The sequence below is a fragment of the Vombatus ursinus genome, unplaced genomic scaffold, assembly GCF_900497805.2.
Source record: "Vombatus ursinus unplaced genomic scaffold, bare-nosed wombat genome assembly UNPS02010219.1, whole genome shotgun sequence".
Lineage (NCBI taxonomy): Eukaryota > Metazoa > Chordata > Mammalia > Diprotodontia > Vombatidae > Vombatus > Vombatus ursinus.
In genome coordinates this window covers 9,760,656-9,783,279 of record NW_020949997.1, presented here as the reverse complement: position 1 = coordinate 9,783,279, position 22,624 = coordinate 9,760,656, and the positions used below count along the sequence as shown (strand labels likewise).

Genomic DNA, 22,624 nt, shown 5'->3' with positions numbered 1-22,624 from the left:
AAGTTAATGCATGTTTATCTCCAGAAACAAAACTATCATTTTTTGGTATCTTTTCTTGTCACTTCCCATCTCCATTAAATAAAAAAAATCAACTCTCTAGAGCATCAGGATTAGAAAAGTCATTAATGAAGTGTATTTTTTGTTGACCTTGCTTCTTAAACTTGATAAAATGAAAAACAAGGAGTGACTTCTGCTTTACAGGTGGTGCTTGCAATGCCTTATGATACCCCAGTGCCAGGATACAAAAATAACACTGTTAACACGATGAGGCTGTGGTCTGCTAAGGCACCCAATGATTTCAACCTTCAAGAATGTGAGTGTCATATCATTATAATCATATTTCACCAATAATTACTGTCTTTTCCTTTTTCCTCCTGACCTGAGATATAAGCAATAACTGGGCACCTTTTTACAAAGTATTTTTTATCTTGTTCCTAAAATTCTTTTGTTGCTTTAAAATAACATGTAGAATGGTTAGAAACAGTTTTAACATTCATAAGCTGGCGCTATGGGTACCTACCAAGGCACAGTCTACAGGAACTATTTGTTTGAGTGTGGGTATTGGGTATTGGTCATTGGTTATTGTGGAAATAAATGTTGGCAAGAGGTAGACAGCAGTGTTCTGGTAAATTGGGCTGTTTAGCTTAAGTATATAAAAGAAACGGAGGTGGTATTGGTTTTTTGTTTTGTTTTCTCAACTAAATTTTCACGAAGATATTTGAAAAAGTAAAATAAATAACTAATTTATATTTGGGCTTGAAAAATCTATTTCACAAATATAGGATAGGATAGTAGTTCATCTGAGAAAGATCTAGAGGTTTTAGTGAACCATGAGCTCAAAGCTAATGCAATCTAAGGCTACATTAAAAAAGACATAGCTTATCTTCTGTCCCAGTCAGACTATATCTAGTGTATTGTGTTCAGTTTTAGGCATTGTAGTTTAGCAAGCACGTTAGGATTCTGGAGAACATCCAGAGAAGAGCAGCATGATTTTGAAGGGCCCTGAGGCTGTGGCAGAGGAGGGATCAATTGAAAGAACTGCAGATATTTAACTTGGAGAAAAAAACTTGGTGAGGAAGTGGACATGATAGCCATCTTTATGTATTTAAAGGATGTCACAAAGAAGGATTAGTTAGTTCTGTTTGGACTCAGAGGGCAGAACTAAGCACATAAATAAATTTAGCCTTTTATGTAAGGAACTACTTTCTAGCAGTTAGTTCTTGCCAAAAGTTGGCTGTCATGGGGGTTAGTGGGTTCCCTCTTATTGGAGGTCTTCAGTCAATTTCACTTACTCGATATTTTGTAGGGAGGATTCTTTTTTTAGTTTGGTCCCTGTGATCCTTTCCAACTCTGAAATTCTCTATCACTATGATACTTTTTGCAATTAACTTATCTTTTTAGACTATCATACTTTGAGGTAAAAAGCCTTTGGTTTTCACCTGGTCCAAATTTAGTGAATAGAGAGCCGGATTTGGAGCCAGGAAGACCCGTGTTCAGATACTGCCTCCAACACATTCTGGCCGTGTGACCCACCGCAAGTCACTTAACCTCCTTAGGGAACTCTCTAAGTTGCAGAGAGGGTGCCAGCCTGCATTTGGAGAGGAGTTCCTTACCTGGGAGTTCACTACTAATGAAATCACAGGTCTGGTCCCTATCCCTAGTTATAATTGGGTCGTTCCAGATGTTTGCCCACTTAACCATTTATTACCACGTTGTCTTCAGAATCAGTCCAGACGTTCATCATTTTATTCTCTTTATGCTTGTTATCGATAGGTGGACTTTATTTTGAGGTCCAGAAGACTGTTTACCCAGCGCCTGTGTAACTAGAAAGGTTGGGAATCAGTCCTATTGTGTTCTATTGTAGAGAGAGGATTTATTTGTGCTTCAGAAATGATTTCTTTTCAAATGAAGTCCCCCAACTTTACTTCATACTTTGGCCTGCCAAACACCAGATTCACAGAACTAGACAAATCATGGTCATCAGGATTGGCTTGAGCTCATCATTTATAGTTAATTGGGATCTCTTGCCTTCAAGAATTTTAAGCAAAGATCTAGAGAGTCTTTCCTGTTTTAAAGATGGGGCTGAGAGGAAGGCAAAAAAAATCAGTTTTTAGTTAGAATGGCATACTATTCAGAAATGGTTCTTTGGCTTAGACTGTTATAAGAACATAGAAATTAGTAGAAAGTAATGTCCTCATTTGATAAAGCCCTGTTAGTATTTTGAGAAAATTAACACATATGCTAATGAGCTTTCTTTTTCTCTAGTTAATGTGGGTGACTATATTCAAGCTGTTCTGGATAGAAATCTGGCTGAAAACATCTCCAGGGTCTTGTATCCAAATGATAATGTGAGTAGTAATTTCTTTTACTCTTATTAGCATTAAAACATATTAGTGGCATGATGTAGACATTAATTGTTAGCATTATACAAGCAGCATTGCACTGTAGAGAACTAAATTGAAATCAGGAAGGCCTTGATTCAAATAAACTAACTCTAGGTCCATGGGTAAATCACTTAGGTTCTCTGACCCCTCAGGCAACACTGAATCTATAAAGTATAGACAGACTTTAATCTATGTCAGTGGAAGTGACACTGATGAAATCACAGGTCTATGATAAATCAAGGTGGTAGCATTGCACATCTTTCAAGTGAATAAAAATGAAAATGCAAGGTTTTAAAATCTTTAGAGGTCAACAGGCCTTGAATTTGCTGACCTTGAAGAAGAATGTAATAATAATTTGTGCTTTTCATAGGTGTCAGTCTCACATTAATACTAACTAGAGGTCTATTAGAGTGGGCTTTTTTTTTTCTTACAAGATAAATTGTTGTTACCAATATGGCCTTGCTGTGCCTTTTGTGACTCTTTACTTGTGCTACCAGTAAGCATCCTAAAGTTTTCTCTCATGTTCTAACTTCTCTCCCTCTCCTAGCTCAATTTGTCATATATTTTCATTTCTTTTTGAAGTAGCTCTTGTTGGGCCTTTTTTATTTTATTTTATTTTATTTTTTGAGGCTTTTGGAGAGCATAAAACTAAGCACCCATGGCTCTTCGCCTATGCTCTGGGTCCTAGTATTGACCCATTTTTAACCTTTGGTCAAGTTCCTAAAATATTTGGCCTCCACTTCTTTCATTTATTAAGTAAGTTGTCCCTGGTATCACTGATGTGTGCAAGTTTCCTATTACTATATAAGTTCTGCTTTTGGTAGGAAGAGAACAGTGTTTTGAAGCTTCTTCTACCCCACAGGATCATCACGTTTTAAAACAGTGTTTTGAAGATTCGAATATTTGGTTTGTTTGATTGTTAATATAATTATTTAGAGTAGCTGGCTCCCTATTTGGAGTACTCTTTGTGGTGGTTGAGTTTTTTTTTTTTAAAGAGTACTCATTGTTATTATATTAAATATTTGATGGCTCTATTTTCCTATGTGTAGTAGATCTGAGAAGAAAACTTAGTTAAGTACTTGACTTCTTGTAAAGACTTTATGGTTGACCAGGGAATTTGGCAGGTTTGTTCCCAACTCCAACCTTACACTTCCACCCCAGATGGAAAAAAAAAAAAAGGATAATAACAGTCAGAAGAGTCTTGGAGCCTCTTGGGTTTAGAGTGGGTGCCCTAAAGGGTTTTCAAGCCACCATAAGGTTTGGAAAAGAGGCAGAGGAACTCCTCCCAGCCTTGCAGGTTTTTGGCCTCAGGGGCAGCATGGTATGGAACAATAGTAGTCTCTAAACTTTTTTGATTGCATGCCCTTATCAGTAAAATTTTTGAACATGTACACATATATTTGCTTATTTTTAAATGATGTACATGTACCATTACGTTAGTTATTATGTACATTATAAAACAAAAATTGAAATTTAGAAAGGAGAGGATAAAGATGAAATAGTATTTGATCCTAAGGTTCATAGGGAACCACTGGAATGTATTGAATAGGGAAGTGACATGGTCAGCCAGACCCACACGTTAAGAAAATCACATTGCCAGCTGTGTTGAGGTTGGGTTGGAATGGGAGAGAGACTTGGGGCATAGAGACTGAGTAGGAGGCCTTTTCAGTATTTCAGGTGAGGGATGATAATGAGGGCCTGAACTTGGCTGGTGGTTGTGTGAGTACAGGGAAGACAGGCAGATATGAGAGGGGGAGATGGAAAGGACAAGATTAGGCAGCTGATATGGATGTTTGAGGTGAGCGAGAATGAGGAGTCTGGGATCATAGTGAGCTTGTGAGTGTTAGGGGACTGGGAGGATGGTGGTGTCCTTGACATTTGTGGAGAAGTTGGGGAGAAGTATAAATTCAGGGGCTGGGGCAGGGAAAGATAATAAGAGTAACAGCTAGCATTTGTATAGCGCTTTGCAAGGTGCTTTTTGGGTGTTATCTCATTTCATCCTCACAACAACCTTGTGAGATAGGTGCTGTTGTAACTTGTGTAAAACTGCCATTTTATTGATGAGGAAACTGAGGCATAGAGGAGTTAAATGATTTGCTCACAACCTGTCCCTGCCTGTTCATCCTGTAAGACTCCGTCCCCTACAGAATGAAAAGGGGGAGGGAGCAGGCCTTTACTCCCCCAGACCATTGCCCCAGAGTGCTGACTGTGCCTTCCAAAAGGCATTTGCTGCAGCCAGGGGGTAACTGGGGGGCAGGAGGAGAGTGAGTTTTCCCAAGGGTCCCTACACAGTTTCTCCTGTGGGTTTCAGGTCAGTGTTGGGTCTGGCTCAGAAAGGGGAAGATTGGGAGCTTGCACAGCAGAGGAAGAGGGCACAGTGAAGGAGAGTTTCAAGGTAAAGGTAGTTGTGGAGACCAGCTGCAAGGTGAGGTATTTTGGGGAAAGTCAGAGTCCATCCATCCTCCCACCCTGCCAGTAGTTGATCACATAGACTTTGGGGTCAGGCTTCGGCCTTCTTGGGATTTTTCCCCTCTTTGGAAACCACTGGCAGGGTGGATAGAATGCTGGACTTAGAATCAGGAAGTTCTTTGTTCAAATCCTGCCTCTGACACTGTGTGATCCTGAGCAATTTTCATGACTTAGCAAGTTTCTTGTTCATAAAATCGGACTGATAATACCTGAGGTATTATTACCTTGCAGAGTTGTTCAGCTCACGTGAGATATGTCACATACTTTGGAAACTTTAAAGCATTACACGGAAATCCATTGTTGCCATGATTGTCCCTATCAGCATGGTGATTGCCTGGCTTTCCACTCGTCCCTGGCTCCCCTAGAGTTTAGCTCTGGTCATTTCATTTGCCTCAGCCTCTTCAGCAGAGCCCAAATCACAGGTAGACTTCTTTCTATACAGTTTTTTGAAGGAAAAGAGCTCCGACTGAAGCAAGAATACTTTGTGGTGGCTGCTACTCTCCAAGATATCATTCGCCGCTTCAAGTCTTCCAAGTTTGGCTGCCGGGATCCAGTGAGAACCAGTTTTGAAACTTTCCCAGACAAGGTACGGCTTGGGCCTAAATTCTTCTTTGTAACCCTGCCATTTATTTATTTATTTATGTTTGGTATTTAGCTTTGTCCTTTGCACAGTGTAATGTGTCTATAGTCTCAATTCTTCAGGTTGACTGTTCACGCCATAGTGATGGTTTCATTGTCTATTATTGAATACTAGGACAAATGCAGAAACCTACTTCTTTGTCTAAAGTCTTCTGTCTACTTTGTTACTTTCCTGGAAACCTCCTATTCCCATGTCATAGGAATGGGGAGCTGAGGTTAAGGGGGGAAAATTATTTCCTTGGCCTTTTTTCTACTTGTTGTTTTTTAAAGAAATTATGTCTTAGATAGAATATTACTTAAACATTCAGAGACAGGAATAAGATACTACAGATGTTCATTCATCCTCTCATTGATAATCATTCACCAGCATCAAAGTGATGATAAATTGGCTTCACAGGAAACTTGTCAGCATCCACTGTTCTTGTATATGGGGCAGCTAGGTGGCTCAGTGGATAGGATGCCAGGCCTGGAGTTAGGAACACTCCATCTTCTTCATTCAAATCCAGCCTCAGACACTTAACTAACTTTGTGACCCTGGGCAAGTCACTTAACCTGTTTACCTCAGTTTCCTCATTCATCAAATGAGCTGGAGAAGGAAATGGCAAACCTCTTCAGTATCTCTGCCAAGAAAACCCCAAAAGGGATCACAGAGAGTCAGACATAACTGAAAAACGACTGAACAAGAAAACACGTTATTCTTATATGTATTTAATTGGGGGGGGGTTCGTGATACAGTGGAATGAGTTTTGGATTTGGAGTCGAGGATCTAGATACAAATCCCAGTTCTGCCACTTGTCACTTGTGTGACTAGAGGTCACCCACTTGACCTTCCTGAGTTTTCTCATCTGTAAAATGAGGAGGTTGGCTTCGATTACCTCAGAGGTCCCCTCCAGCTCCAACTTAGCATCTTGTGTCCTAGCTCCAAACACTGCCTTCCAGACAGTGGTATTGCTACCAGGAGGAGAAAGCTGCTCTTTTCTCCTTAATCCCCAACTCATATTCCTGGCAAAAGTAACAGATTAGTGTCATAGATGTCATGTTGAGTTTTTACCTCCTTCCTGGGCTCCCTGACAACCTTGGGTTCATTTGCTACTGTAGAAGTTCTTGTCAGTAACTCACATTGTGTCAGTTGTGGTCCTTGTGCTGAACTGTAGAGGAAAGATATGAATATAGTCCAAAATTATTGATTTCAATTCCAGGTTGCCATTCAGCTCAATGATACCCACCCAGCACTCTCAATTCCAGAACTCATGAGAATCCTAGTGGATGTTGAAAAGGTGGATTGGGATAAGGTAAGAGCAAGGGTCCCCCTTCCCCCCCCCCGGGGGTCAGGGAAAGAAAGTTGGTGTTTTCTGTGTTCTAAAAGTATAGCGCAATTACTTTAGCTTATCCACATACTAACATTTCTATGTGAATTCCTCAATTACTGTCTCTCGATTCTGTGAAATAGGAGGTAGCTCTGTTGCCTTCCTGGGAAGGACTATAATTGAAATAAGAGGTTATTGGGAAAGAGAAATGGTCAATGAGAAGACAGTAAAGATCATTCTGAGAAAAGTTCCTAAATTTTTCTTGTGAATGAAAGGAAGGAAAGCTTATTGAGTAGTACACATGTAGTAGAAAGATGAGAGCAAACAATATAATCATTTGGGGAGTGGAGAAGGATTCTGGCACATTAGTCAGGGATTCTTGCATCTTTTTCCTTAGTGTAGAGTTAAGAGGAAGAAACCTCAGAGAGTAAGTAATAAAGTATATTTGGATCTCGTGACCCACTTATTGTAGCCTTGGAAGCTCCTGTGGTTGACTTTTCCCCTAGAAAAAAAGGGATCACCCTGTGAAGTCATACATGGATTTTTCCTATATTTACAGAGTACCAAAACAACCCATCTCAGCCATAAATTTGTGGGTATTCTCTCTGAAATGGCTGCAGTCCTGTAATCACAATGCCGGTTTTGATGTATGGTCTTGTTATACTCTTTATCCTTCAGGAGAGGGCAGTGTTGCCCAGGATGTCAACAGTGCAGGCTGTCAACAGTGGCAGTTTTTCCATACTTTTAGGTTGGATCTGTGTCTCCACTCTTCCTCTCCTGAGTTTTAGTTTGTCTTACCCTGCTGAGGAAAGAGGTGACTTTAAAAAAAAAAAGTTGTATTTAACTTAAGTGTTCTAATCTCCTTCTAGGCCTGGGAGATCACCAAAAAGACATGTGCCTATACCAACCACACCGTCCTGCCTGAGGCCCTGGAGCGCTGGCCTGTCTCCATGTTTGAGAAGTTACTGCCCAGACACCTGGAGATTATCTATGCTGTTAATCAGAAGCACTTGGATGTAAGAATGAGGCCACCCCTCATGCTGAGAGGATGGGGAAAGGAAAATATAATATGATTTAGTCTTGGTGGGGAATTATCTTCAACTTATTCTCCTTTAAGTGAACTCTGAGAGATGACTTAAAAGGCTATAGGTTATTTTAGCCCCCATGGTATATTTAGGGTATATGTCATAGTACTGTTAGGGATAGTTAGTTAATGATCAAGCCTTTTTTTTTTTTTTGGGGGGGCTAGGCAGTGGGGTTAAGTGACTTGCCCAAGGTCACACAGCTAGTAAGTGTTAAGTGCCTGAGGCTGGATTTGAACTCTGGTTCTCCTGACTCCAAGGCCGGTGCTCTGTGCACTGCGCCACCCAGCTGCCCTTAGCTATAGACCTTCTGATTCAACTCCATACCTACCGGTAGAATTCTGAAATGGCTGCCATAATAATTAAAGTAGGAACTCTGTTTAGGAAGTTGTATGTTAGTTTTTGTTTCTTTATTTTGCTGGAGCCAGGGAAGGAATCCCATACTGATTAAAACTGGACCTACATGGTCCAGTACTAATTGTGTTTTTGTTCCTTGTACTGGCAGCAGGCTTCTGTCTTGCATATATTATATAATATGTAAAGGCGGTGTGATTTTGAACGCATGGAGCACTTGTAGTATGGACTCTGCCTCCCTGCACACATTGTAACCTGTCAGTTACTGTCAGTAACTTAGTAGATAAGTCTAAGGAAGTTGCTTCAGACATATAGAGATTAAATGGTTTCTCTAGGGCAGGGGTGGGGAGCCTGAGGCCTGGAGGCCACAGGTTCCTCATCCCTGATCTAGGGTCACACAGCTAGTAAATATCAAAGGGAGGATTTGGAAGCAGGCTTTCTTGACTCACAACCTAGTATTTTAACCATTATACCTTGTAGTATTCAATAGTGTATGAAAAAGCAAAATATAGATACTTTAAAATTTTAGTCTCAAGTCTGTTTTTTCTATTAGTGCCAGGAAATGATGAAAACAGAATTAGTAGCATTTAGTATTGGGTTGGCGTGATGTGGGCAACTCTAGTAAGATACTTGAGAGCATTTGCTGCCATTGTTCTCCACTGTGCTCTGTGATTTTGGCGGGAGAAGCAGAAAATCCTTTCTATGTGTCTGGGGAAGGGAATATTTAGTCATCCTTATGAGCTCTGGATTCAGAGAGGGAAGCCACTAATGTTTCTTTATACCTTGGTGACAGAATGTGGCTGCCATGTTTCCTGGGGATGTGGACCGACTGAGGAGGATGTCTGTGATTGAGGAGGGAGACTGTAAAAGGATTAACATGGCCAACCTTTGTGTGATTGGGTCCCATGCTGTCAACGGAGTAGCAAGAATTCATTCAGAGATTGTGAAGAATTCTGTGTGAGTGCCTGGAGAGTGCCATTGAATGTACTTAGACTTAAATCCAGACACATGCCTTTGAAATCTAAAGGACTTAATCCACTTCTGTGCCCTGCTCCTGTCACCAAGAATACCATACCATATTGAACCATGTACTTTACATATATAACAGCCTATTGACGTCATGAAACACGTAATTAGTTCAGTGTGGTAAATATGGCCTTTTGTATAGCTGTCTGCTATTAAGTGGAGCAGACAGGTCAGGAAGATCCAAGGTTTAGGTATTGGCATAAAGTTTCATTTCATTGAGGGTTAAATCTCAATGAAAGTTGTTGTATTTCTCCATTAAGATGACGTTGCTGTGGTACAGTGGTCTAAGTATTCCATTAACCAGCAGTTTACCTCCCTACCCTTAAACTTAAAGAAACCATCTCGTCAGATAGGCAGGGATTCTTTCAACCCTTTCCTCTTATCCTCCTTTGTTTCTCTTGAGATAGTGGATAAGGGAAGCCACTGTCAAGGTAGTGGCTAACGTTAGAATTTGATCCACAAATAATTGAGACCATCAGCTAGTTTCACATTGTTCTGGAGTAATGGTAGGTGAGAGACTTGTTGTCTTTCTCAATAGACCATAGAACTTTCCCACTGGAAGAGACATTAGAAATAATCTAGACTAATTCTAATTTTATTTTTTTCTCTTTTTTTCTTCTAATTTTATTAATGAGGAAACTGAGACTAATAGAAATAAAGTGACTTGTTCTAGGAAACCCAGATAGTAAGTAGAGTCAAGACTTGAACCCAGATCTTCTAGCTCCAGATACCTCAGACTTTGCACTATGCCATACCAACATAACCCATAACCTTTCCATATTTCTTTTCCTGCCTGAAAACAATGTTTACCTCAACTCAGTATCTATTAAATGACTCTTATTTGCAAGACACTGTGCTAGGTATAAAAAGAAAAAATTCCTTTGCCCCCAAGAAGTTTACGTTCTAATGCTGAGTAGGAAGGCTATCTAGAGGGACTAGAGGGCTAATCTAGAGAACAGGAATGGTGCTGCCATAATGATTTTGTTTTGTTTTGGTTGTTTTTTTTTTTTTTAGGCAATTGGAGTTAAGTGACTTACCCAGGGTCACACAGCTAGTAAGTGTCAAGTGTTTGGTCTGAGGCCGCATTTGAACTCAGGTCCTCCTGACTTCAGGGCTGGTGCTTTATCCACTGCGCCACCTAGCTGCCCTGCCATAATGCTTTTGAATTCATTTAGAGAATCCAACATTCCACTGGTATTTACAATAAGAACTCAATCTAAAATTCACCTTCCGTATACACAGTCAAATCTTTCTTTCACCATTCCTGCCCTACTTACCTCCCAGATTTGTTTCATCTGCATAAAGAATGCATGCCAAAGTACGTTGGCCAGACCGTTCCTATGCACATACATAAATGAAGTGCTCTGCTGATGGAGGGTGATAATTTTAGAAGTTCCGTCTTAGGTGTTTTATGTATGTTTGAGTTCTGGAAGCCATTTTTTTTTTTTAAGCAAAAGGGGTCTTAAAAGATCTTGTTTATCCTGTTCCAAACAAAGCCACTCTATGACCTTTCTCTATTTCCTTTATTTTTTAGTTTTAAAGATTTTTATGAACTGGAGCCAGAGAAGTTCCAGAACAAGACAAATGGCATTACTCCCAGACGGTGGCTACTGTTGTGCAATCCAGGTCTGGCAGAGGTCATTGTGGAGGTGAGGACCAGAGTTGACCTTACATTGCTTACCCTTAAGACTCACAGGTCAGTAGAAGTGAGTGCAGTTTAGGATACAGCAGGATTAGACGTTGGTGATTCTTCCAGTTGAGAAGGTTCTTTTTTGTTTCAGGTCTTTAGCTGAAACTGAAAAGAAATCTCTCATCTTTTAATTGGGCAGCTTTTTTGAACTAATAGTATACATGGTGACTAGCTCTAAGGTTTGTAGCATTGAGTACATGGTAATGTTAACAGTCTTTTGTTAAAATGTGGGAGAAAAGTTCAGCCTCCATTAATTATTGATTATAAAGTGGGGGTGGAAGCACCTGCTGCGTCAGCAAGTTAAGTAGCTTGGACTGGGCGCTTTTAAAGGGATATGAAAATAAGGGAAATGCCTCAACGAAAGTGGTTGTTTCAACAGCATTAATAGGAATGCCATGTTGGCACTGAATTCCTTTTCAGTGTATCAAAAGGCACAGCCACTCTTAGCAACTAATGCTTTTTTTGCATTTCTTAGAAAATTGGGGAAGATTTTCTCACTGATTTAAGTCAGCTGAAGAAGCTTTTGCCATTGATCAATGATGAAGCATTCATCAGGGATGTGGCCAAAATCAAACAGGTAATAGGGGTGTGAACAAAGTTTTCCTGGCATTTTCTCACTCTAAATTACTCTGTAACTCCCAATTCCTTTTTCCTAACTAACTCTAGAATATTTATAGCATATATAGCAGTTGTGAAATCAGTACATTGAGCATTTGAAACTCAGCAATTGAATTACTCCATGTGGACTATGGTTAACAGTCTAATTCAGTTTTAAAAAGAAAAATAAAAGTAAGTATCTACTGCGTGCAGATTGGTGAATAAGTTTGGTATGTAACACTTGCACAAAAACAGTTCTTTGCTGAAAAATTTATTCTCTTATTTCTAATTAATACTTGTTGAATGAATGAATCCACCCCTTTTCTAAACTTCTGTTTCTATTGAGTCACTACCATCCTTCCAGTCACTCAGATTTGTAATCCTATAGTCTTGATTAACAATAATAATACTCTTGATTATTTCCTTTCCCTTAATTTCCACTGGTATCCAGAGTCAGTTAATAAATTTTATTTTACTTTTTTTTATTACTTTTTTTTTACTGTTTACCTATTTTACTTTTGTAGCATATCTTGCAATTGTCTGCTTCTTTTCCCTTTGCTGAAGTCTCTACCCTCGTGCAGATCCTTATCGCCTCTCAAATGAGTTGCTTCCTACTTGTCTCTCTACTTCCAATCTCTTCTCCAACCCATTCTCCACACAGCTGCCAAATTGATATTTTAAAGCACAGGTGTGACTATGTCATTCCCCTGCTCTTCATTGGCTTCCTTTTGCCTCTGGGAAAAATAAACTCCTTAACCTTTGACTAAAAGTTATTTGTAATCTGGCTCCCACCTATCCGTTTCTTTTTTGTTTCATATTATTCTTTTTCATGTTCTCTGCATTCCCATCCAGACTGGACTGTTAGCTATTACCAGGGTATAACTTTCCATCTTCTCCTGGGATTTTTCAGTTAATTCTCCCATATTTGCGTATCACTCCATCCTCATTTCCATCTCTTAGAATCCCTTCCTCCCTTCAAAGCGTGGCTCAGGTGTCACCTTCTACATAAGACTTTTCCTTATCCTCATAGTTTTTCATACTGTCTCCCTCTTGAAATTGCTTTGTATTGCTCTACATAGTCTTTTAATTTCTTGCTTTTGTGCATAAATCCCCCTGGTCAAACTCCTTGAAGGAGCAACTCTGCTCCTTGAGGGCAGGGACATTTTGGTTTTGTCTTTGTATCTTTCACACCTCACACGGATGCTATCATCCCATTTTACAGATGAGGAAACTGAGACTAGGAGTGGTTAAGTGGCTTGCCTGGAGTCAGACAGCTAGTAAGCAACTGAGGCAGGATTAAAACTCAGATCTTCCTGACTCCAAACCCATTGCTCTGTCTACTTTGCCACCTAGATGCCTCTGATATTTGTCAGATTGAGTAGTATAAACACCTTTTGTTTTGAAGTGAAATTGTGTCATAGCTATGGAAAACCACTGAAGAGTAGTAGTTTAGGCTGTGTGCTTTGTTGGTTAAAAAGCGTATCTTAACAGTCTCTTACTGTAGCCTGGTTTTATCTTAAAAACTTGCTGACAGTGTGACCTTTGGCAATGTTAATAAAAAGCTGAATTTATGTAATTTGAAGGCTTTTAAACTAAAAACTGAATCCCTGTATAGCTACCTTGAAGTAAAATACAACAGAATTCCTTTCCTTATTGATTTGTATCTGATGGTGTTTCTTCCATTTTAAAAATTTCATAGTACAAAGTTGATTTCTTTTTCCCAAATGTTTAACTTAACATAATGCTAGTGATACTTTGTTTTAAAGTGATCATTATTGTTTCTTCTTCTTTCTCTTAACTCTTTGCATTCTCTAGTACTTGCCCTCTTTTCTACATTCAGTGATTCCTTTTTATTTTGGCACCTCTTTCTCCCACTTGCTGTTTGATCTAATCTAGGAGTGGGGATCCTGCCGCCCTTTAACTGAGTCCAAGTTTTACAGAACAAATCCTTTTGTTAAGGGGATTTATTCTGTGAAGTTTTGATCAGTCAAAGGGCCATGTGTGGCCTTGAGGCCTCAGGATCCCCACTCCTGGTCTAATCTTTTCCTCTCAGCTCTGATCTTTTAAGGCTTACAGTGTTCTGTCTCCCCTACCCTTCTTTGACTATCTATGAATTTTTCCATCCCCATTAGATTTCCAGCAAAATGGGAAAAAGTGCTGTGTCTGAGCTGAATCAATAATGCTTTCCTTTAGGGAACAGGAATAGCTGGGTACTTGGCATATCCTTAGATCCTTAAAGCTGTTGTTGGACAACATCATAATATTTGCCAGGCAAAAAGAAAATCAAGAAAAAGTCAAATGTTTCCTTATGTTTTCTTTTCCCTAGGAAAACAAATTGAAGTTTTCTGCCTTCTTAGAGCAGGAATACAAGGTGAAAATCAATCCTTTTTCCATGTTTGATGTGCATGTGAAGAGAATCCATGAGTACAAGAGGCAGCTGCTGAACTGCTTACACATCATCACACTCTACAACCGTAAGTGTTGACTTCTTTAGCATTTCAGGTTTCAGTGGGGCACTAACTATTTCATGATTGTGATAGTTTAAAAACTTCATTATTTTCCTCCTTCTAGGGCCCCTTTGTTCCCAACAATTTCCTATGCCTCTTCAGTTCTCATTTCATTTTGTCGTTCCTCTACTATTCTTCTCTCTTATAGTTCATTTATAGTGGCCTAACAGTCATTTCCCCTCAACCAGTGGATCATACCAAAGAGAGGGCAATTTGGGATAATAGACTTGTGTTTCACTTTTAGCGTCATAGTATCTAGGGTTAGAAAAGATTTTAGTTATCATGTAGCCCAGCCACCTCATTTCACAGTTTAGGAAATTAACATCTCTAAGGTCACAGTAACAGATCTGGGATTCACACTCCAAATTCAATTCCTTTTTTTTTGCTACATCAGGTTCCAGATTGAAATTATGCTATTTCTTACACCAATGCCAGCTAATAGTTGTTTACACAGTTTTAAGTTAGCTTTCTGAGAAATGGAGGGTAATTTTTTACCTCATATTTTTGATCTTTTGTGTCAAAGATTGTCTTTTAAATTAAATTACCATTTTCTAATTAATAAATATCAAATCTTGTTACCTTAATGTTGAATGGTTGTGCTTACTTTTTCTCCACTAGTAGAATGGAGTCTTTTGGCATAAGTGAGATACGACTTTTGTGGGTCTCAGATCTTTTTAGTGATTCATAGGGGAACAAAGAACATGTTCTGTTTTCCTAAAATTAAGTTTATTTTGACCTGAACTGAAAGTTTTTATCTATCTATCAATAAATAGATATCAGCTTTCTAGATAAAATATGTAAACAAAACTTGAAAAAATTATCAAGACATTCATTTAGAAAGTACTTATTGAATACCTACTTTGTTCCTAGCACTACTGTGCATTGAGGAGAATATAAAATAAGTAAAACAGAGTTACTGCCTTCAGGAACTAAAAAAAATCTAGTCAGAATTACAGAAACTTACACATGTGAAATAATTCATTAACAACACGAGGTGTTTATTTTAATCAGATCCTGAGATGTAAATGATCTGGACAGTAAGTAGTACCATGAGAATTCAGAGAAAAGGGAATAATATCATTAAGGATGGGAGCTGACAGGAAAGGCTTCAAGCAGGAAGGGTGCTTGAAAATGTAAGGGTTGGAATAAAGGCTTGCAATAGATGGGAAAGAGGAGGATTTCAGTGAGGAGGATTCTAGGAGCATAGGCTTAAAATTGAGATCCAACATGACATATTCAGGGTGAGGCCAGTGAGGAAATCTTCTCAGAGCTATTTGAATTTTATAGGGCATTTTCTCTTTTAAAACCATATACAATTGGTTTATTAAGCTTTAGAAGTACTTAACTTAGACTTTTCCAGCCTTGCTTACCAGGCTCTATAAAATATGATGGAGTCATATTAAAAATAAAGAAAATTACCTTTGTAAGAAAGATAGAATTCCTTCAGCAGCTTGGTCTTGTAGACATGGCTCCCTCAACTGTTTGGAGCTTATTTGGGACCACTGGCTCTCTGTTGGTAAAATACCTTAGAATTGCCACAAGTTGGGTTAATCTTTACAACCCTTCAATGAAATTGATAACATATTTCTAAAAATAAAGAAATCTTTATTGTCTATTGTGAAGGTTCAGAGTAATTTTCAGTTCAATTAGTTAAGCTCCTGCTGTCTTCTATTTTTGGAGGCAGTCAGGGTTAAGTGATTTGCCCAGGGTCACACAGCTAGTTAGTGTCTGAGGTCAGATTTGAACTCAGGTCCTCCTAACTCCAGGGCCAGTGCTCTATCCTACTATCTTTAAGGCACAGTGCTAGGTGGTGGTATTAAAAGGACTAAAATAAAACAGATCACATTGCATACTTTAGTAGATTTGATGAAGAAGACTGACATATAAAAACTTAGTATGACAAAAGGTACATTGGTCAGGGTCAGCTGTAACAGATAGGTCTCTGACTAGACTTTGAGGCAAGAAGGTTCACATCTCACTTTTTTTTTTGGCAGTTGGGGTTAAGTGACTTGCTCAGGGTCACACAGATAGTGTCAAATGTTTGGTCTGTGGCCAGATTTGAACTCAGGTCCTCCTGACTTCAGGGCCTGTGCTCTATCCACTGCGCCACCTAGCTGCCCCACACAGCCCACTTTTATAATAACTTTGGGTCCATGGGCAAATTACAACTTCCCTTAACCTATTTCCTCACCTATAAAACAGGGATTACAATATCTGTCATAACTCTTAGGATCAAATGAGATTTAAAAAAAAAACAAAATGCTTTATAAGTCTTACTATAACATTATATTGTAACATATTGAAGGAAAGCTGTTAAAAGCATGTGGGACATTGCTTAACGTGGACTTGTTAAAGGCTGAAGTGATCTCGCAGCCCTTCATTTCATTGATCCCCATTGGCTGCTGATAAGAATTGTAGTTTTCTCAATCCAGCTTTGATGGCTGAGGTTTCCTGGTGGCCTTAGGTTATGTTTTCCTTGATCCAGTGGATTTGCTGTATGATTAAACATCTTCCTTCTGTCACTGGCATGTGGCCTTCATCCACTTCTAGCTTGATGGTTGGTGAGGATAGTGAAGGCTGTTCTCTTCCCTCAGCCCAGGTTGAAGCCGATGGAATAGGGCCTGAGAAACTGAGATCGGCTTATCTTTATTTTTTAATTGGTGGATTTAAGATACCCACGCAGTGACCTTGTGAAAAGAACCAGAAATGAGGAAGCTGGGCTGAATTCTGGTCTTGGCTCTTCTGCTTGTTATCCACATTAGCCACAACAATTCACTTAGCTTCTTGGGCTTTAGTTTCTTCATCTTTGAAATGAGGGAATTATCTCTAAGAGCCTTTGCAGGTATAAACAAATTATTGGATTATGTGATTCTAAATATTATTCTTTAAATGTGGAGTCAGAGAGTTTGAGTGCAAATCCTGGTTGTATCAATTATTATCTGTATGGCAGTGAGCAGGTCAGTACTCTGAACCCTAATTTAAAATGAAGAGGTCAGGGCAGCTAGGTGGCACGGTGGATAGAGTACCGGCCCTGGATTCAGGAGGACCTGAATTCAAATCCCAACCTCAGACACATAACACTTACTAGCTGTGTGATCCTGGGCAACTCACTTAACCTTATTGCCTAGCCCCCCCAATAATAATAATAATAATGATAATAATAATAATAATAATAATAATAAAATGGGGAGGTCAAAAAATAAAAAAATAAAATAAAATGAAAAAGTCAGATTCAGTGACCAGTAAGTTCCTTTACAGCTATAAATGTGTGATCCCATTATAGTTTAGTGATAGAGCTTTTAATGGCAGTGGCAATATTCTCCTTCAGTCTATTCAAGGGCTTTCAGGTAATGTTGAACATCCCCCAAATTACTTTGAGTTTCTCATGAGAGGTTTATGACCAAATCTTTTTAAAGTTGTTAAAATGATCCACTCAGAAAAATTTCACATGTAATCTGTATTCTTGGTGGCTGTCTTTATATTTATCTCTTAAATATTAACAATTGTTAATAACCTCGGTTGTACACAGGAAAAAAAAGGAAATGCGTATACTTTTCACTAATGGGGAAGAAAATTATTTTTCTGAGCAAGTTAAGTTGCAATTACTGTGCCATATTTTATGTTTCATCTACATTGAAGAACCATCCTTTCTTCTCTAGTCATACCATTTTGTTGTTTTCCTCTGTTGTTAGATATTTAAAGTATATTGGAGTGAAGAAAAGGCTTTATCAATCAAGTGTACCACGAAGTGATTTTTTAAAGTAATTGTCCCATTTTAACCTTCTTTGTTAACCCTGTAGGAATAAGGAAAGACCCAGGCAAATCCTTTGTCCCAAGGACTGTCATGATCGGGGGAAAGGTAAGGTGTCTTTCTTATAGTTTCATAAATATATGTTGGTAGAATTTGTACCTCTTTGCTTCCTTGATGGAAAGATTATAATCCTTTTGTATGTTAGTTGGATGGCTTGTCTGTGCAATATCTACTGCCTTAATATATGGTCTCCTAGAGTTACTGTGGCTAAAAAATTTATCTTCCAGTGCATCTTAGTGACTTCTATATCATTGAACCTGAAGTCTATTAAACCTCCCCCAGTTATTTTTCAGTCAGATTGCTCTCTAGGCAAACTATCCCTTGTCTTATTCTTGTGAAATGAATTTTTTGCACCCGAGTGTACATTGATGTCTCTTAAATTTCATCTTCGATTCAACTCAATGCCAGAGACTGTCAAGCTCTTTTTGAATCCTAGCTTGTCTCTTCACTTGTTTCCCAGATGTGCCATAGTGGTCTTTTCCCCCCTCATGTCTTTATCCAAGTCATTGAATAGTAAACAGCCAAGCACAGATCCCTTGGGCACTCCATTAGAGGCCCCTTGGCAAGGTGACATCAAGCCCTTAATGAATGCTCTTTATGTATCATTTAGCTAGCTCCAACTTTGCTGCAGATATTTCTCTGTCTTTTCCTACAGGAATAGCATGAATGCCTTTGTTACATACTTCGTAGGAGGCAGTGTGGTTTAGGGGAAAGGCTGCTAAATTTAAGAGACCCAGGACCTGCATTCAAATCCTGGCCTTTTGACTTGCTACTTAGATGACCTTGGGAGAGCCATTTACCCTTTTTGGGCCTCAGTTTCCTCATGTTTAAAATGTAGGGATTAGACTAAATGATCCCTTCCAACTTTAAATCTATGATCCCTTATATCTACAGTATTCCTTTGATGTTTAGACTACTAAGAGCACAGAGACCAGACCGGGGATCTCATTGGTATAGAAAACTTGTATATAAGGAAATTCCCTCATTAGGGAGGTGAGCATCTCTTGGTTGTGTTGAGTAGTTAGAGGTTAGATGACCTGCCCATGGTCTCCCAGCCAGGATGTGTTAGAGGGAAGACTTGAATCCAAGTCGTCCTGGCTTTGAGGCAGCCTTCTATCCATTACGCAACATGGCTTCTCATCAGTCTTATACCCTGTCAAGAAAGGACATGAGGTTAGTCTATCATGGCTGGTTTCTTGGTAAAACCATACTCATTATTAATGATCACTCCATTTCTGGATGTTCATTCACAATCCCTTTAATAGCACTTTATACAATATCAGCACATAAAAATTAATTTGAATTTTGTATCCTATGTTCACTTTACTTTTTTGAACATCACCACATTTATCCAAGACAACTTTGAAGGACTAGTGATGAAAAATGCTATCCACCCCCCAAGAAAGAACTGATGGAGTCTGAATACAGATTGAAGCATACTTTTAAAATTTTTCTTGGTTTTTATTTTGGTCTATGTTTTCTTTTATAACATGACTAACGTGGAAATATGTTTTGCATAATTATACGTGTATAAATTATATCAAATTGTTTACCTTCTCAATAAGGGGGGTGGAGAGGGAGGGAGAGAATTTGGAATTCAGTTTTTAAAATGTCAAAAATTGTTTTTCCATGTAATTGGGGGAAAATAAAATATTAAATTTAAAAAGAAAAGAAGAAAGAAAATCAACACGTTTGCTCTTCTCCAGTCCCAAGAGGCAGTGCTTCTTTTGTTTTCTGTGACCTTTCAAGGGTCATTAACTGATTGCTGGGTTGGAAATGATGGGACCCTCAGGGGAAGGAGATGTGACCATGCCCTCTTAGAGTTTCTGTTAAAGACATAGTTTTGACAGGTACTCTAGATTTGGGAAGAGCAGATTTTAAAAAGTTCAGAGGAAAGATAGGCAGGATCTCATTAATTAAAATTCTTAAGATCATAGATTTAGCACTGGATGGGACCTCAGAGGCATCTAACCCAATCCCCCCATTTTACAGGTGAGGGAAGTTCATCGACTTACCAGAGATGACACAAATAGCAAGCATCTTCAGAGGAAGTCAGCCTAGGAAAATGTGAGATTCTAAAGACACGGAAGGGCAATTCTAATGAGAAGGAAAAGAGAATGTTGTTTAAAGATATAGATATGGATGTATAGTTAACTCATCATGTGTCAGGCTAATTGAACCACCATTACCACTACCTTGACCACCGTCTTCCCTCAGACCTCAGTGGAAACAGCCTGAGGTCCTGAGTCCAAGAGCATTGGGAATAGTAGTATCCCCTAAATCACCTGAAATGTTTCCAGACCAGCCTTTGTAGCTATCTCGGAGGAGAGAAATCTCTTTCCTCTTTCCTCCTCACCAGCAGCAGCTACAACAGTCAGATGAATACAGAAGTCCCTGGAGCTGCCACCCCTCCACCCCCCAGACCACCCGTCCTGCTTTTAGCCCAGCCCTCACAGCCATCATTCTGGGCGGCAACTCCAGAATCTAAGAAAGTTCTTGCCACCAAAGTCCTTGAGCCTGTCAAATGGTTAAGCATCAGAAAGTGATATAATTTTATCAGTGAAAATGATGTTAATGAAGAAGCACTACTGAAGCACTTTAAGGGTTTGGGGGTCCTTGGACCCCAAAATCACAACACACGGGTCCTGCTCGAAAGAATTCGACCCAAGCCTTCTTTCAGCCAAAGACAAGGTTTATTAGAACATCCATCATATTGGGCAGACTCTTACGGAGTCTGAACATTAGTAAGCTATTGGCTAGATTATAAGAATCTGACCAGTGGCTAGATTTTAAGAATCTAAGCATCTTAATGGAGACAAGATGGACCTTATATACAGAAAGACTGTGGGAGGGATCTAGGAGTGGCCAAGTAGTTTGGGGTGACTGGAGGAGGGGTCTAAAGAGATCTGGATGGGAGTGGCCAGTAAACTGGGGTGAACCAAACTCCTAGGACCTGGACAATGGAGCCTAACTAGGATTAAGTGTGGGAAATGACCCAGGGCCATAGGGAGGGCTAGGCTAGGTTAAGGGTAATAAAATTGGGAGATTGGGTATAGCCACAATGAAAGGCCAGAGCTTCAGGTGAACGCCAGAGACTTGGCCATGTGGGAAAATCCAGGGTTTTTCCTTTCTGGGATTCAACTCCCATCCTCATCACTACCATCTTGTACCATCTTGTACCCTATGGACCATGAGACCTTTCCATCTGATTTGCCGCTGAAACCTTCCATATGGATTGTCTCCTCTATTAGAATGTGAGTTCTTTGAGAGCAGGGCTTTCTTACTTTTCTCTGGGTGTCCCTAGCTCTTAGCACAGAGCTTTGCAAATAGCAAGCATTTATTAAATACTTTGTTCAGTCATTCAGCAACCAACCAGAGGCCTGCTAAAGTCTCTTGTAGCTGATCTGTGATAGTGGATCAGTAATCATACTTGTGCATTTTTTAAGGGCCTCAGCATATTATTCATGTGAATCATATGTGGACCTCGTGACTTTATAGAAATAGGATATTAGCATCTCTGCCAATTTTTGTCTCCTGGATTTATAATTCAGGATAACTTAAAAAAAATTTTAAATGCACCTCGCCTTCCTTTTTTTTATTCCTACTTCCACAATCAGAAGAAGGAGGCTTTTGACAGAACTTCTGATAAAGGAATCCTAGTCTGTAATTTCCTAACTGCCGCTATATCACACACATAAACAATGGCAGGACACTGTAGCAGTGCAGTTCAACTTTGGACCCGCTTACTTACTGTTTTTTACCCATGGATAGCTAACTTAGGGTGATCAAGCCTGGGCTATTTATTTGCTTGCTATACCGTGGACATTTAGATCATTTACGCTAGAGCAAATACTACTCTCTTTTCTCTTTGTTATTTCCTCCTCTAAATTGCTCAGATCAAATCATTTGCAAATGCATACTATAGCATTCTTACAATTCAGTCATCCCTTTCTCTTGAGTATTTGGAAAATGGACACAAAGTATAGGGTGTGGCTGTCTTATCAATTGGAAATTAAGCTGTATTTGCCCTTTAATCCATCTTTTTATATTTTTAAATGTGTATAGTACTTAGGTTATATAATATAAGCTATTTCAGGAAAGCTCAGTGGACTAAAATAGAGATTACAAATACACCTACTGGTTCTGCAAACTTCTGATATACTTTATATCTGTGCATAAGATAAATACAACCTTCTACCAGTTTTGCAATCATTCCTAGGGAAAGTATCCATTAAAAGCGTAGCACTTTATGAAATGTTATAGCCTTGAAAGATGCCAATTTAAGGAGGTCCTACTTGATGTCATTAGACTCTGAAATCTGCAGTCCTCTTTTTCCCTAAGATTCTTAAGCAGGTTGTTAGAATTTGAGGGTATCAGCGTAGGAGATGTGATTTGTTGTTTGACTCAATGTAATGACTTGGATGAACATCCTATAGGCTTTAAGTATATTAAATAGTCATCATTTCTGTGAGGTTTTTCCTTGTAGTATTGTTTCAGTTCATTAGCTATTTAGGTGTTATGACGTTAAGGCGTTTTGCTAGATTGTTCATTGAATAAAAAATAAAAATAACATAGCCCTCAGCTCCTGGAGCTTACGTTGTGATGAAGGATAGGACGGAAAGCGAGTAATCCTTTGTAAGTGCCTACCATGTGCCAGGCACCATGCTAAGCACTTTATACATATTATGGCAAGTACACAATCAGCATCCATCACACAAAGCATAATAGAGATGCTGTAAGCTCTGGTGGCTTACATCT

The 22,624-nt window shown here is 39.1% G+C and overlaps 1 protein-coding gene across 2 annotated transcripts in view; it reads left to right on the top strand.

The window, feature by feature from the left end:
- PYGB (glycogen phosphorylase B) overlaps nt 1-22,624 on the top strand; it is an 82,183-nt gene that overhangs the window by 44,706 nt on the left and 14,853 nt on the right. For both annotated transcript variants that reach the window (XM_027853898.1, XM_027853899.1), the window contains 10 exons: nt 202-313; nt 2,266-2,348; nt 5,296-5,439; nt 6,692-6,784; nt 7,669-7,815; nt 9,029-9,192; nt 10,796-10,910; nt 11,427-11,528; nt 13,875-14,022; nt 17,856-17,914. In XM_027853898.1, coding sequence (XP_027709699.1) covers nt 202-313; nt 2,266-2,348; nt 5,296-5,439; nt 6,692-6,784; nt 7,669-7,815; nt 9,029-9,192; nt 10,796-10,910; nt 11,427-11,528; nt 13,875-14,022; nt 17,856-17,914 — 1,167 coding nt within the window. The remainder of the gene's footprint in view (nt 1-201; nt 314-2,265; nt 2,349-5,295; nt 5,440-6,691; nt 6,785-7,668; nt 7,816-9,028; nt 9,193-10,795; nt 10,911-11,426; nt 11,529-13,874; nt 14,023-17,855; nt 17,915-22,624) is intronic.